Here is a 16530-nt window from a genome sequence, read left to right on the forward strand (position 1 = left end):
GAGGGTGGGGAGACCCTGGCACAGGGTGCCCAGAGCAGCTGTGGCTGCCCCTGGGTCCCTGGAGTGTCCCAGGCCGGGCTGGACGGGGCTTGGAGCTCCCTGGGACAGTGGGAAGCGTCCCTGCCCATGGCAGGGGGTGGAACGAGATGAGCTTTGAACTCTCTTCCAAGCCAAACCATTCCATGATTTGATGTTACTTAACACCCCCTGGTTGGGCCCGGGGGTGCCGGGCTGTGCTGGGTGTCCTGCCAAGGGCACTGTCTGGAGCAGAGCTGGTCCTGCACGGGGGGATGCCGACAGGATCGTGCTGTCGGCCAGGTAACGTGTACCTGGTGCCAGTCATTTCTCATCTCTGGCTGCTGGTTACAGACTTACAGACCTGTGCCTCTGCAGTGGGCAAGATCCTCGGGGATCCCTGGGGAGGTTCCCTGGCTTGGTGACCAAATACCAATTAAATTTGCATACTTAGCCCTCTCCTCCTCCTTGTTAATTGTTTACTTCTGTTTCCCTCTAACTAATGTCTGCCTTGAGGTTTCTATTCCACCTTGCTCCACACTGAGTCTGTAGTTGTAAACTGTTTTATTGGATTTGTTCTCCAATGGCTGTTCATGGGTGTGTAGCAAACCAGAGCTGTAAAAGGCAGCCTCTTTCATGTCCAGGATGATTTGTGTGAGGTTTCCCACCCAGATCCCAGCAGCGAAGGAATTCCAGCGTGCAGACCCCCTCCAGCCCAGCCATGATCCTGGGGCTGCAGGGCTGAAGTTCAGCCCTCCCTCTCAGATTTATACCCTCCTCCCAAGGAGGCAGCTAACAGAGGAGAATGTCTACAATTTAAATTTCAATAGATCTTTGCATCTCACTTCATCCTTTTGTCTCTCCTCCCTCCCCAGACTGGCACATTTCTAAGCATTAATGTTATTGGTGCTGTTGGTCAGGAGAAAGGGGCTTCCTATTTAAAACAGCCAGCCCGTTGTTTGCTGGAGCCCTGGGGCAGGGAATGCACACTGTGGAAAATAAAATTCCCAGGGGGAGACGTTACTGTGATCACAGTAGACACTTTGCAAGTAGCCATGGCTCGTCTGTTCGTATTTGTTCAGAAAACCTCCTAAAAGCCAGAGCCCATTTTAAGGACTAAATGCCCTGCAGGATCTGATGATTTGTGACAGAGAAGACAGGAGGCCTTCCATTTCCACTCTTCTCCGACCTCCTTTGTTCTGGGCACCACACAGGCGTGATAAAAGAGTCTCATTTGAAATCAAAGCCCTGCACTGGGAAGTGAAAGGAAAAGAATATAAAGCAGGCAAAACAATACATTATCTGCATTCCTAAGTCTTAAAAAACCAGATTTAATTCACCTCAAATTCCCAAACTCTTAGGTCAAATTTTCACTTTCAGTGAAGCTTTTTACACTTCTTTAGCTGTGTAAGGAAGATGTATGTGAAAACGTAATTTTTATCCTCTTTTAGCTATTGTATCCTTCTTGTGTTGTATAAAGTGACTGTAATGTGAATGAAAATTGTGGTCATGGTGTTCAGTATTTTTTTTTGTTTGTTTGCTTCCTATCCAGGTGAGTGGAAACTTAACTTCCAAAGGCATAGTCATTTCAGGGCTTAATGCAGGGGTTAATAGGCAAAGTATGAACAGTTTAGGAAGTATGGGCTGTGAATAGGAGAAGAAGCAGAGCAGTATCAATCTGGGAAGGGTAGGTCACTGCAGTTTGGGAGTAACTGGTCTGGGCTGCAAACACTTGCCCTCAGGCCAGTGAAAATGAGAGAGGCAGCCTTTGGGAAGGGACTGGGAGAGCAGCAGGATGTTCCCTGTCATACTGGGAGTACCGTGTACCTCAGGACAGTCTGTACCCAAGGACTGAGGCAAGGGCTGTGCCATGAGCATCAGGAGCAGCAAGGCAGTGTGCCTTGACCAGGTCTCCTCCTGTTTGCAGAGGGATCATGCCCCTTCCCCATAGAATCAAAAGGGTTTTTTCCTTCCCGTGCCTTCCCCAGGCCTTGAGTAAGAGCAGATGCACTCTTGCTGTGGGATTGGGCTCCATCTGCCAAACTCCTCATTATTCCCCTTGTGCTGTTTGTTGATTGCTGTCAGATCCTTTTCCATCCTCCTCCCACCAGACAGGGCTGAGGAGTACACTGCCACCGTCGCTCCGGTGATGCCGGCCTGGCTGTTGCCACACTTGTGTTGGGATGGCTTGGGAAGGTTCCAGGCTGCCTGCCTGTGTTCAGAGCACTTGATGTGATGCAGGGTCAGCTTGGGTTACTGTCGAGTTTTTGGAAGATCTCCTGCAGTGTTGCTGCCACGTGCAGAAATTGTGTGGGTGAGGCTCAGCCTAGCTGCAGCTCCACGGCGCTGTTGGGAAGTGTTTTAATCGGGGAAGGAGCTGCATGGAGCACAGCTGGGCTGTGAACCAGGCAGAGCAAAGGCACTTTGCCTTCAAGTGACTGTGAGTTTGCGAACAGTCAGCTCTTGGCTTCTCTGAGCCTGTGGCCACTGGAGCCAGAACAAAAAATGTTTGGTTTAGATTATATTAAAGGGAGGTTGAGGTTGTCCATTAGGCAGTTCTATCTGTATGGAGAGCTAGCAGCTCCAGTCAGCTCCAACAGGAAATGAGTGGCATTGCCAATCCTGTCTCTCTGTGGATCACATTGCTGTTGGTGATGGCTGATGAGTTGGAGAAGCTTCTGGCAGAGACGGTCCTGCTCTGCTGTCACCTAATGCCAAGGTGACACCTTGCCTCTTGAGTGTACTTCCATTTCTCCCTGAATTGGAAGTGTCTGCAGAGTTACTCAGCACGGGATGCTGGTTGTTGATGGTCATGTTTACCCTTAATGCTGCTACCCCAGTTGAGGTTCCAGAAATTCCTTTAACCAGTAACATCCTTCATGGACCACATAAACACAACCTCTGGGGTCGTTCTGAAATCGGGTTTTTTTTCAAACCATGCAAATTGTGTATCAGAGATACCCTCAGATTACAGTGTCCCATTCTCTTCAGTGGGAATGTAGAGTTGCACACAGGCACATTTTGGTGTCAGATCTCATATCTTTGGGTGTGGTGTGAGCTTAGCCATGCGAGGTCAAACAATCCCGACATGCCGAAGTGAATGTGGGTGGGAGGCTGACACCATCTCCCTGATGGGCAGATCTGGTTTTCAGTTAGCCTGTGATGGTTACCTGAGTCAGAGCAGCCTTTCTAAAGGATCCTCAGTCTCCAGGGTAGGTGAGATAAGCAAAAGGACTGCATTAAGCTCTGATAGAGCACAGAGATTTAGCTAAAATGAAAGAGAAAAAAAGTATTTCAGGTGTCTCTCTGGATATTTTTCTCCTAGCTCCTTGTTTCTCAATTTTCTCCCCTTGTCTGCCAGTTTTGCTGCTGGCCCTGTGACATCTTCGTGCCACCTAAGCGGCTGACCCCACTGCCACATGTGCTAAATTTCTATCGATTTGTTGTCAACTCCCACTCCTTTTCCAGACTGGGCCTCTAGTAATTGGTTTCCTTTGCACTAGAGCCCCATCCATCATTATTTCCTCCCCCAGTTATCTGTCCCAGCCTGTTCCTGCTGCTTCATCACTGTGACTCTGTTAGTCAGAACTATTGTTTTTTTCCAAAATACAACTTATACTTATTAATAGAATTAATAGATTGACCTTGTCAGCCCTTGAACTTTTGAAACCTCTCTCATGTCTTTGTTAGCCTTCAGCTACATAAGTAACTGATTTATATCTCCTGGCTGTGTATCACTGCCCTGGAGCAGGTGTGCTCTCCTTCAGGGATTATTCTGAAGATGTCCTGGGGTCTGTTTGTTCAGGAGGTCAGGTTCTATTATCTTAGTGCTCCCATTTGGTCTTAGATTCTGTGCGAAGATCAGTCATGTCTTAAGGCTTGAAAATAGCACAGATAGCACAGATTTCTTGGTATCAGACATAGGTGATGGACTTTTGCATCAGACTAACCTGGTGGTTATCATTCTTAAGCCGTTACAAACACTCAAAAAATTGGCAGAAGAGCATGGAAAGAGGTTTTGCTGTTGCACATTCGCTCCTGGTTCATGTCTGTGTTTTCTCTTGGCCATAAAGAAACTTCTCCAGGCAGTTCATGCTGTAGATCTTCCTGGTGCATGTCACTACAGACACGGGATTTTAGTTTAATGAAAGTAGCCGCCGTGCTGGTAGCTTCTGGATTTGCAGTGTCCTGTCTCTGGCAGAGAAGTGACCAGACACAGATGCAGCAGAAGGTGAAGGAATTCTGTAATTGTGAGTTGCCAGGCTGGTGGATCTCTGGTGCCAGATGTTCCTGTGCTGACCAAGAGGAGCCAACCTGAGCTGAGGGCTGCTGTTGGCAGGGATGAGGAATAGCTGGAATTGTGCTGAGGTCATTGCACAGACACTGCCCAAAGGATGGCTGCAGGAGCCTGGGCAGATGCAAGAGATGCAGCTTCCTTATTACTGGGCTTTGTAAATAAAAAGCACCAGCTCTTATCAATGACCTACTTTACTCTCCACATGTGTGGGGCTATCGTGGTAGCTGGAAATCTGCTCTTATCCTTGGCTGGTTCTTGTTATAGTTAATTTGGATGGTTTTCATCAAATGACACTGAAATTAATCACCTTTAACAAATATATCTCTTCACTTCAGAGCCCAGCCTTAACTGATGGCAGCCGGGCACAAGAGAAATGCTGCTGCGTTAGAAAACACACATTTATTTTGCTCTTGTTTGTGACAAACCAGTCAGTATACATTTATGAAAGTTATTTGAGATAGAAAGATATTTTTAGACTCTTATGTCTATGGAATTTTAAATTATCTCTTGAAAGTCTTTATGCCTCCTGAGGGAGCCCAGTATAAAGATTCGTGAGATTACTGCTGTGTTGGTTGGTCCTTCTTCAAACCCAGCATCCTGTTCAAGGACTAAGGGATGGTGCTTGGTGGTGCGTGGTTCCACATTCTGCTTGGGGTTTTTAGGGCTGTGTAAATGAGCTTCCAAAATAGAATGTGCTGTGGCAGGAGGGAAGGAGGAAAATGTCTTGTTGCTAAGGAACATGACAGAGAACTAACTGGGAGATGTGACTCAATTCTTGGCTTGGCATCACTTCTCCTCAGTGAGTTGTGGGTCTGCAGAGCGGGTTTTTCTGAGTGTGAGGGGATGGATATTGAGTATGTTGGCTGATGTTTGCAGGAGGAGTCGGGATAACTGATGCTGTGCAGGGACCTAGCCAGCCTCCACTCCCACCCTTCGGTGTGGTTCTGAGTGTGCACAATCAGGAGTGCAGGAAATGTGTGGCAAAAACAAACCCAGCTTCTCATCTCCTGGTTTCTGGTGCTGCTCTTTTTTTCAGAAGAGTCTGTTGCTTCTCCTCCTCTCCCCACAGCAGTTTAATTTTAGAAGAGAATGGCTCTGGAGGGACTAATAGCCTGGAAAAAATTTTGCCTGGTTTGCTGTAAATCTCCCTTCAGAGAGGATGGATTTCACTTTTGGTTTCTAATGATTTTCTTTATGACATTCCCACACCTTTTTCCATCTTTGATTTTGTGCCTGCCAGTGCAGTTTGTTGATTGCTGTGGAGCTCTGCAGCCACACATGTTGTTGCTTTGGTCTGAGCACCAGGCTCCCCTCACAGCAGGGGCCAGCTGGGTGCTGTGACCTGTAAAATCACTGGGAATAACAGAAACAGGCTGCCCATGTGCTGGGAATGTGGGTCAGCAAAAACCCTTCAAGATTATTCTCTTGAAGTCCAAGTTTGCTAACCCTGCATCAGAAAACGTGCTGCTGTTACCCTGGGAAGGGGGTTTTGTCACACCCCAAATATTAGTGCTTCCAACAGGGAATGGGACAAGTGCTCTTTGTTTGGGGAGCAGGGGCTTGTTTTCCCTTGGCAAAGGTGAATGAGGCTGCAGGGAACAGGCGGAGAGCTTGGGAAACAGGGTGTTTGGGAGAGTGTCCTGGGGGAAGTTGCCATTGCCCTGGATGGGGCTTGGAGCAGCCTGGTCTAGTGGAAGGTGTCCCTGCCCATGGCAGGAGTTTGGGACAAGATGAGCTTTAAGGTCCCTTCCAGTCCAAACCATTCTGTGTTTAGAATCTGTTGCCAGGTCATCATTTGCCTGGATGTCCCCTGGCCTTTGGGAAGGAGCAGGATGAATCAGCTGGGAGATGCTGTCCTGCTGCAGGGTTGGCTGGGTTGTGTTTTGTTCTTGAGCCTTTGCCTCATGGGGCTTTTTCTTGCTGAGCAGAACAAATCTGGGGACGCAGGCTGCATTTGTTTGTTAAAAGGATTTTCCTGTTTGGTCTCGGTGATCCAAAGCCAAGGAATCAGAAGGAGCCAGTGCTCTTTGCCACCTTACCTTTCCTTCTGCTGGCAGCACTTTGGGCAGTTGTAATTCAATATTGCAGCGGTCTTGGGAAGGATTTTGTGGCCAGATATCACTTGAGGGGTTTGGGCTGAGCCACGTGGTGTTGTTGGACTGTGCTGCGAATCCCAAATAACTACATCCCCAACGAATCCATGGGGCTCAGGAGGGATCAGGACTAGGGGGAGCAGGTCGGTTCTGGGCTGTCTCACCTGGGCTGGCCCAGCTCTGCCCTGAGAGCCTCAGGGCAGGAGATTAGTCCTAATCCAGGTCACAGCAGTGGCTCAGCTCAGCCTCAGGGACCAGTGTGGGGACATCCAGCAGTACACTGGGCTGAGCTCGTGGTCTGGGGACGCCCAGGAGTGCCACCATGGGCTGAGCTCAGAGGAAGGCTCAGGAGTCCTCAGCAAATCCCAAGGGAGCTCTGTGGGCTTTGAGGATGGTGAGTTGTGCTGTGCAAGAGCATGAAGCTGATGAAGAGCTGATGGCTGGCACAGCTCTCCAGTAAAGCTGCAGAAAGCATGAAGTGATTGTTGTTTAATAGCTTTTACCAGTGTCAGGGGGATTTGGGGCCTCACTTGCACCACCAGTGCTGGTGGTGTAACAACAGAACTGCCTGATCCATAAATGTTCCTGGGGAGTTACTGGGCAGCTTCCCAAAGCCACAATGAACTACCTGGCACAAGGATTCCTTTTCCTCCCCCCTTCCCACTATGTAAAGGCTTTAGCCAGCATAGTTACGACAGTGAAGCGGGAGGAGAGTCTTGCTTGCTCCTAATGGACGCATTTGTGCCAGCAAAACTTCAGAAGTGGTACAGACTCAGGTGGGTTTTTTCAGTTGGGTTTCATTTGGGTGTTTTTTCAGCCAGGCTTTCTGCACTGGATAGAGAATTTCTCTTTGCTTCTTCAGGCCAGGATATTAAGCCAAATCTGCCTTTCTGAGGAAAAGCAGCCCTCGCTCCTTCTAGGAAAGTCTCTGCTTCCTGGTAAACAATGGATTTCATAGTGGTTAAGTTTGAGGTGGAGAGTAATGTAGATAAATGTTGGAATTTTTGATTAGTTGGTTTGGCTTTCAGTCAGTAACTTAAAGCACAGCAACCGTTTGAAATGGTCTGTTACTAATGCTGGTTCCCAAATTTATTTCTATTAACACCTTGAGTGGAGATGCAAGCTGTGAGTGGATCAGCTCTGTCATATTCCTGTTTATTAGTGGGACAATAATGGTAGGAGTGGTTAATTATTTTATCCACATCTGCTTGTCACACTTGCAGATTTGTTTTAGGTCTAAACCCTGTACCTTGATTCCCTGGTTTTCCTGAAGTCACCAATTCTGGGAGTAAAACAGTTGTTGGTGCTGCGGCAGGAGAGCACTGCTGGCTGCTGCTGTCACTGTCACCTGTAAGGGCAACAAAGTTTTGACATTGGTGTTTTGAGAAAACACGGATTCTGCAGCATTCCTGGCAGCTTTTGTCAGTGGTGCTCATCCAGAGCCTGGGTCTTCTGTGCTGCATTCACCTAAACCAGAACGCTGCAGGAATGAATCCCTCGGGATGCATTGGTGGCTCGAGGGCCGGTCAGTGCCAGGGAGCGGGAGGATCCCACTTTTGCTGCTGCTGCAGGAGGCTGCCCCCACAGCTCAGGAGCAGAGCTCATCCCTCTCAGACGCCTACCTGCTTTCATTCTCCTTAATAACCTGCCAGCAGGGAGATGACTGCTTGGATTTTCTTGCTGTTCTCTTGTTTTCCCCCACCCAGCAGAAGCCTGAGTGAATCATTCCTGCGTGGGTACAGCCCTTGGAGCTGGGCTCAGCCTCAGACAGGCTCTGCAGTGATCCGGGATGAGCAGAGCAGGCTCTGTGTGACCAAGGAGCCATGCAAACACTTGCACAGTCTGGGGACAAGGGAGTTTCTGGTGGCTGAACCTGCCCTTGCAGAGTCCTTGGCTGCTGCAGCACTTCTCTGTGGCAGGGAGTTTGTGGGAGTCTGCTTAATGGTGCAGAAAGCAGAACAATTATTGTAACCTGCACTGAGCGGCTTAAAGGCAGAGCAAATTTATTGTGTTTTAAAAACTGAAGTCACTTTTCTGGTCAGTGATGCCAATACCAAGCCAAGTACATCTTTGGACCATGGAAGTTCATCCATTGCAGTTGTTGTTTTTTTTCTTTTCTGGTTTCAGTGCTGAGCCAAAAGTCACTTTTTGATCTGCATTAGTAGTAGAATTTCTTCAGGACTAGAACTGGATGCATTTTTGTCCACTTAAAATCCATTTTCTGATGGGCTCATTTTTAATTAAGTCAAGCAAAGTACCGTGTATACAGAGTGTGAAATTATTGAAGTGAATATACACATATTAATGATTGCTTTATTTGGATTAATAGGTGCTCTGTTTGCCTGTTGTAAAGGCACATCTCAGGTCTCTCACCTCTAGTGGTGTTACCACAGCAGCCTGAGGGTGCTAACCTTGGAAATTCCACACTAGTCAGGATGACACTGTCTTGTCCTTGAGCTGGGCTGATAGAGGTGATAAACGAGCCCTTATTTTCCTGTGATGATGGATACAACCAAATCCCATCCTAAGTTTGTTTGGCATGTCAGCACAATCTGTTCCTTTATTGCATGCAATTAAAAAATGTCGTCAAACTGCACACACTCCTTTAATTAAAGCCCCCACAGCCACAGCTTATCATGCTCAAGGCTCCTGTGCTTGTTAAATAAATTTGGTTTCATTGCTGAGGATGCAGATACGGGGTTTGGTGGGGATTTGGGGATTTCGGGTGTTCAGGTGGTGCTGGGGATCAGTTTGGTATTGTACTGCTACGGGGCTTTGGTCAGAAGGAGAAGTTTGCTTTCCTCACATTGCTACCAATGTGTTAAGATCAGTGGAATCAGCTTTATTATATATAAAAATATTAATGTATCAGGTTTATTGCATGTATTAATAGAAGAACCGTGTCAATGTCTGGTAAAATGGAAAGAGAAATGTTCACCTGTGTGAAGGGATTAAAGCATCCTGAAGCATTATGTGGTATAACCATGGTCTTGGGAGAAGATTTTCCATGTTCCCTGGTTGAAGAACACCCCTGAGGGAAGCAGTGCCCATCCATATTTGCTTTGCTGCGTCCCAGTTTCAGAGCTGCTCTCTGTGTTTCACATTTCATGAGGCAGCAGAGGTGATACTGAAGGGGTGAACCATGGTCCTCAGGGGTCTTCGCTGGTCTGGGCAGTGTTACTCTGCTGATACTTGATTGCAGTATTTGTGGGTTTAATGCAGATGGACCATCTGGTTCTTGTCTTTCCTGCCTGCGATGAGAGGGAGGAGCAGTGGAGTGTGATTGCTGCTGCTGCAGGAGCTGCTAAAGCTTCCTCACGAAGCACGGCCCTTTGTACTCAGTGGTTTTTTCCCTTCAGTAGAGCTCTTCTGTTGAATTAAACTGCTTTTAAATGGTGTAAACAATGGCATTTTTGCTGGGGAGGCTCCAGGCCTCTGGAGAAATATTGACATTCCAGGGCATTGTTCTGCTCCCATTCAACCTGAGCCTGGCCTCTCCTCCCAGAGCAGGTCGGTGCTGTCACCCACTGCTCTCCTTTGCCTTGCACTGGCATTCAGCTCCTGAGCAGGTGGTTTTAGCAGAGGGACCAGAGGCTCCCTAGCACAGCCCAGAGACACAGAGCAGGAGGTGAGACGATGGCTTCTGAGCCACATCCTCCTTTCTTTGGACGGTGCTTGTATTCATTCCGGAGAGGTTAAACTGCATCTCTTCAATCAGCTGCCTTAGTGACCTGTTCAGTGGGTGAATGAGGGGTGTCCAAAGTGCATCCAGTGCCGAATGTGATGCTCAGTGCTCTGGGCAGGGTGACAGGGTGGGGATTTGGCACAGGTTGGATTTGATAGCCATGTAGGACTTTTCCAACCTCAGTGACCCTGTGATTCTGTGTTTTTGTTTTGCGATGGCTTGAGAAGGGAGATGCTGAGGCTCTGGGGTGGTGCCTGTGCAGGTGCAGTGAGGTCCCAGTGTGCTGGGGGGGGGCAGGTTGGGCCCTTGGGGATTCCCAGAGATTATAAGAAAGCCCTCTGTTCTGGAGGGGCCTCAGACTAGAACAAGGGCCAGTCACAAGGCTTTACTTTTGTGTGTAGATTACACAGTGGTTTGCACAGGAGATTACCAGATTTTTGAGTTCGGCCTCATTCCCAAAGATGAAATTGCCCCTCCCAGGTGCTGCCCACCATCAGCCCTTCAGGTGTCTTCTGCCTGAAGCTACTCTGCAGAGAACTGTGTCTTTGTGTTAGTCCTTCCATTCCAGCTCGCTTCTGGTAACTGCACTAGCCAAGGAATGGAACAAAAGCCAAGTCTCTGTTTAGTGTCGAACCTTGGAAAACCTGTTCCTGTAAATAATTGATAGTGATGTTACTCCAGTTTTTATGTGCTCTGTAGAAGGGGTTCTGCTCAGTGGTTGCCAGACCTGGAATGAAGTGGCTGTTCCTTGTCTTGCGCAGTGTCGAAGAAGCACGGGAAGCTCATCACCTTCCTCCGGACATTCATGAAGTCGCGCCCAACGAAACAGAAACTGAAACAGCGGGGGATCCTCAAGGAAAGGGTGTTTGGCTGTGACCTGGGGGAGCACCTGCTCAACTCTGGCCATGATGGTAAGAAACAACCTGCTCCTGAGTCCTTCCTCTGCTGGCCATTTGTCGGGTGGCCGTAGCTGCTCAGGGTCATGCTGGGGAACAAATGTGTGACACTAATCTGTGGCTGAAAGGGAAACTGAGGCTAATGAGAAGCAAACATTGTGCTTTGATGTGGGAAGCATCATGGTTCAGTGTGGGAGTACTGAAGGGGGGTTTTCAACCTCTTCAGATCTTCAAAGAAGTTTGGTGTTTTTTGGTTTTGTTTGTTTCTTTTTCCAGGAATGTAAACTTTATTTGTATGTCAGTATCAGTGATTAAGTAACAGGCATGTTAAACCCCTACATTTCTCCTAACTTGGTACCTTTGTATGATTCTAGCACAATTTGCAGTGTAAATCCTTCATCTGCCCTTTCCTTGGATTTCACAGGATTTACAGGAATTAACTGAATATTATGTTTCCTCACAGCTGACTTTTCCTCTCTGTTCAGGGTCCGTTTTCCCTCCCCATCAGCAGTTCAGGGAGGCAGAAGAGAAAACCTCTTCATTCCAAGAAAAAAATTACACAATTGTTACCACTCTTCCTGGGATGAACTTTGTTTCATGGGGCTCTTTCCTGCCCTTTCCCTGTGCCACCTCCTGTCGTCCTGATTTTTCAGCCTTTTCATGTTTCCATTTTCTACTGGAGTTTTTTCAGGCATTGTAACATAGACAAAGAATCATGTTTTTTAAATTGGGACAACTAGAGGAAGGACAAATTGATGGACATTTAGTTTGACCAGTGGAGTCAGAGAAGTGTCAGCCTCGTCCCCCAATCCCTGATCAAACTCCAAAGACTATATAAATTCCCAAATAAACTTCCTTCTTTCTCATCTCACAACCTGATGGTGTGAGTGCGATCTTTTCGTGTCCGTCTAGTGACAGCCTCCACTCCAGGTTCCTGCAAATGCTGAGGAGCAGCCGGAGCACTCGGATGCTGTCCCACAGCTCCCCAGGCTAGGCCCACACTCAGGGATATTTGAGAACACAGCCTGGAGCAGCTGGGGATTGTAGGTGGTTTGCCTGGGAGTTGAGGCCGTCAGGAAAGCAGTGATGGGATATGTTGGGTGCCTTTGCAGCAAATCCCTTGTGCCAGAGTTGTCCATCTGATGTCTCCCAGCTTTTGTGTGCAGGCAGAGGGATGTGTGGGGCAGGAAAAGAGTTTCCCTGTTAAAGTTGTTTTCAGTGAGTCTTCAGACTCCTTGTTCATCCAAATGCCTTTTGAAAAAGGGCTAGCAAAGGGCAGGGAGCCATTTCTTGCTCATTTTCCAGCTAATTTGGTTGGTACCAGTGATATGCACTCCCTCAGTTGACATAAAAGTGTTTCACTACCAGCTATTGCTGAGTATGTGCTTGTTTTTATGGAGTCGGAACTGTGGCAAGGTTCGTTGGCTCGACTGGAACCAGGAGAGATCCTTATTGGGGCTTGAAGAGCACCAGAGATGGTTTAGAGTCAGGAACAGACAGTGACCCCTGTGGAACTGCATCAGGAGTAGGTAACTCACAGCACCAGGTGGCTCTGGAGCTGGTTTTATGTGCATGCTGTGGGAGCACTCTCGGAGGGCAGGAGCCGTGCCAGCAGAGTGAGCTCACTGATGGGAAGGAGGGAATTCCCTTCATCCCCAGTCCTCCTCCTGTCTGTTTTCGTTCGGCACAGGTCAGTGATGCCCTCTGTGCAGACTTCTTCCCCTAGCTTCAAGGAGTGGTTTATTTAGCATTCAAAGACACATCCTGAGCTGAACTAAACTGCTTTAACTCCACTAGAGGTTCTTGTTTGACAGTCTTTGAGAGCTCTGTCCTTGTCCTGGTCTTTCCCCACCATCCCCCACATAGGGGTGGCACTGTCTGGGCTGTGCTAATGAGGTTCCTCAGCTCAGGAGTCACCAGCTGCTTTCACCCTTGATTTAATAACCCTTCCCTAACTCTGTAGAATGAAGCAGATCCAAGTTGAGTGTTGTCAATAGGGGCATGGCTCTGTTTCCCGCAGCAGGATTGGTGTTTTCCATGTGATTCAGCTCCCTAAGCTGTATTCCAGGTGAAGTAATCCCTGGGATGGGGCTCGTGGAGATGTTTCTGGGTCCCTGAGAGTTGAGCTCTATGCATGCACAGCATTTTAAGATTCCCTCCACCTGTAGCATTACTGTAGCTCAGTTTTGCAGTGCTGACCTGCTGAAAGGGGCTTGAGGTGAATTAAAGCTGCTTCTCATAATCTAATGCGTTTTCCAGGAGCTCAGAGCACACTCTGGCTGAAGTCTGTATGTGATACCTGCTGGTGATACTTTGGAATCGCAACCTGGAACATGGGAGTTCAAAAGAACAAAAAGAACCCAATACATTCATTGATTTCTTTAGGCTCATGTTAGTTTTGTTGGGTCAATGTCCAATCTCTGAAAATATTTATCAGGGCTGAAGGGGCAAATGCCACTGTCCCTAGTGATTGCAGTGAGTGACAAAGCATCATGTGCACCTCAAAAATGCAATACTGAAACAAACTGGAGTTATGGTAAGAGTTTTCTTAGTTACCAGCTTTATGACGATGACAACTTTTCAAGAATTTGCTGAGAAACAACATAAGCAGCCCAAATTCTGTAGTCATGAATCTCTGAAACTGTGCTTGTTTCTAGTGAGTGGAAAGCGGAAGGAGAGAATAAAAGGGATAAGGACAAAAACTGCAATAAGTGTAACATATTTTTTAATAAACCCTGCACTGAGGCAGCTGGCTCTGATTGCTTAGCTTGGAGAAGAACGTGTTTGCTGTGTAGCCAGAGGGAATTTACAAACACAGAGAAGATGTTTCACTTACTGCAGTACCTTGTCTTTCTGTGGGCTCATAAAGTATTCCCTTACTCTGCATCCTCTGAGCTGCTGTCAGGAGGAGGATAAATTTGGCATGGGATGCACAGGAGGAAAGTGATGCAGGAATGTGCCCTGGTTTGCTGTTAGGGAGCAGGAGCCCTGGGATGCCATCCTGCAAAGCTCCACGTGCTGCACTTGCCGAGTCCTGACCTAGCAGAGCATTTGTTGTGGTTATCTGAGCTTTTGGGATGGGCCTGTGCTGAGGCCGTGCTCTCCCTGCTGGAAGGTGCCTCCCAGGCTGGTGGGACAGAATCTGCAGCTCTAAAGATCAGGATATGATGTGTCTGTGCCCAGGTTTCTCCCTAGGGAATGGTGTCTGGGGAAAGCTGGAGGAGTGCAGCAGCAGGCTGGTGGTGCTGCTGCCCTGGGGAGAACGTGGCTTCTCATTTCCCTGAGTGTCCTGTGTGACTCTGAGCAGGAACACTGAGCAGCTACAGGGAGGGAGGTGAGGATTTAACAAGTGTTTACAATAACAGTGTGAAGGATGAGCAGTGCACCCTAAACCCTCCTGTGTTTCTGATGGTTCGTGGTGGGGGTTGTGGTGAGTTCTGGGCGGTATCCTGGGGGTTGGGGTTGGTGTGCTTGCTTTTCAGTTCCGCTTTGGTTTGTGCTGACACTCTGAGCTGTCCAAACAGTGCTGGAGCCCTTCCAGGTTAAGAGTTACACCTCCATGAGGTGCCAAGCAGCTCTTCCCCACAGGCCCTTGGAGGTGAGGGGAAAGACGGAAGGACGCTTTGCTGTCCAGTCTCTTTGGTGAGGTTCTGAGTCATGGGCAGATCACAGGATTATTTTTCAAAATCATCTGTGCTTCAAGTTGCTTGGGAAAGAGGGAATTGGGAGTCAGAAGGCTCCTGGGCATGGGGCTGGGTATGCATAGGTGTGTTGCTTCCAGTGAAAGTCTCAGCAGGGTGTCCTTCTCTCTTGTCACATGTCAGCACTGAATGATGGGCTGGGACCTGCAGGAGTAAAACCAGTTTTGAAATGAGGGATTTTGGACTCCTCTGTTGGCAGAGCCTGTTGTAATGCTCCCTTCAAGTACGTTGGTTTGCACAATATTTCTCCAGTCAGCTCCAGACACCCCATGGAGCCTGCCTGAAGAGTCCTGTCTGCATCCCATCCAGTGCCTTAGTCATCTCTTGGCTCCTGCTGGGCTTGGGATACTTCCCTGCCGGGGAAGCGTCACTTGGCAGCAGACCAGGCTCAGCAGGGAGGTGCTATTTCTCCACTGCCCTCAGAGATGTTCCCAGTTGGGCTGGTGCAGTTGACGCCTGCCTTGCTGATTTGAATGTTACAAATTCACAGGGTATTCCGGGTTGGGACAGACCACAGGTATCATCCAGCCCAGCCTCTGGCCCTGCACAGACACCCAACAATCCCACCTTGTGCATCAGAGCGCTGTCCAAAGGCTCCTGGAGCTCTGGCAGCCTTGGGGCCATGTCCATCCCCTGGGGAGCCTGGGCAGTGCCCAGCACCCTCTGGGGGAAGGACCTTTCCCTAGATCCAACCTAAACCTGCCCTGGCACAACTCCAGCCATCCCCTGTGTCCTGTCACAATTTTACAGAGCTGTGAGATGCAGCAAATCCACCCCAGTCCCTGACTCCTGAAGGGACCTTGTTCTTATTCCCTTTGTAGGCAGAGATTCTTTTTTTTTCTCACAAGTTTTTCTCTCTTGAAGGAAACTAAATAGAACTTAAATTTAGGCCAACCTCAGTTAGCAGGATTGTGCTGGCAGAGAATGTTTGTGGAGTGTGGGAGCTGGTGGAGTGCTGCATTGCTGCCACTGCACTGTGTCCTGGTTCCAGTCTCAGTATGTTTGGCCAGGGAGCTTCCCACAGCTCCTGGGGGTGTGACACGAGCGGGAGTGAGGGGGAACGTGGAGCTGGGCTGCAGGAGAGGCAAGGCTCAGGGAGCTGGGCGTGTTCTTGATGAGCTGATGGAGGGACAAGGGGTCAGATGGAGTCACAATGCCCGTGGGGAGCCCAGGCAGAACTGGGGCTGCTCTGGGTTGGGGAGGGGTCCGCACCCAGCAGAAGGGTCAGCAGCTGCCAGGGAAAAACCACTTTGCTGGTCTGCAAGGGGGAGACTCCTGAGCTGTGGCACACGAGAGTTTGCTTTACAATGTCCCTTTTTATTCAAGTACTGCTGGGCATCATGTGCTGGGGTTGCTTGGATTGCAGAGCAGGGGGACATCGTTTGTTCTTCCATCCAGAAGTGTTCTGTCACTTGTTGGGAATGACCCTTTCTCCCTTAGCAGTTGGACTGAAGTACAAGCCAACCCTGGAGTCCCCCAGTGAGGTGGTGTCACGGATTCACCTCCAGAGATAATCCAGCATACAACCAGCTGTATCCACAGAGGATTTTGTAGGCTAGTGGCACATGGCATTTCTTGTACCTCTTGATGCCTTTGTCACGTTCATACGTAATCAGCTTCCATCACTGGAAAAGATGCATTCACAAATGGAAGTTTTAATTGGCAAGTTTCCTAGAGTGAAGGATCTATACATGATTTTTAAATTTTTATAAAATATCCGTGGTATGTGGTCAGCAAGAGGCATTGACTTCTGCTGAAGATGTAAATGCCTACCAAAGACAAAGTTCACTAACTCACTGATCTTGCTCTGTATCCTTCCTGTTCTTCCAGTTCTCCACATTCA

The 16530-nt window shown here is 48.5% G+C and overlaps 1 protein-coding gene across 1 annotated transcript in view; it reads left to right on the forward strand.

The window, feature by feature from the left end:
* Positions 1-16530, forward strand: part of ARHGAP32 (Rho GTPase activating protein 32) — a 242527-nt gene that overhangs the window by 195009 nt on the left and 30988 nt on the right. The window contains exon 12 of the mRNA XM_066334690.1: positions 10852-11001. Coding sequence (XP_066190787.1) covers positions 10852-11001 — 150 coding nt within the window. The remainder of the gene's footprint in view (positions 1-10851; positions 11002-16530) is intronic.

Source organism: Sylvia atricapilla, chromosome 23 (assembly GCF_009819655.1).
Source record: "Sylvia atricapilla isolate bSylAtr1 chromosome 23, bSylAtr1.pri, whole genome shotgun sequence".
Classification (NCBI taxonomy): Eukaryota; Metazoa; Chordata; class Aves; order Passeriformes; family Sylviidae; genus Sylvia; species Sylvia atricapilla.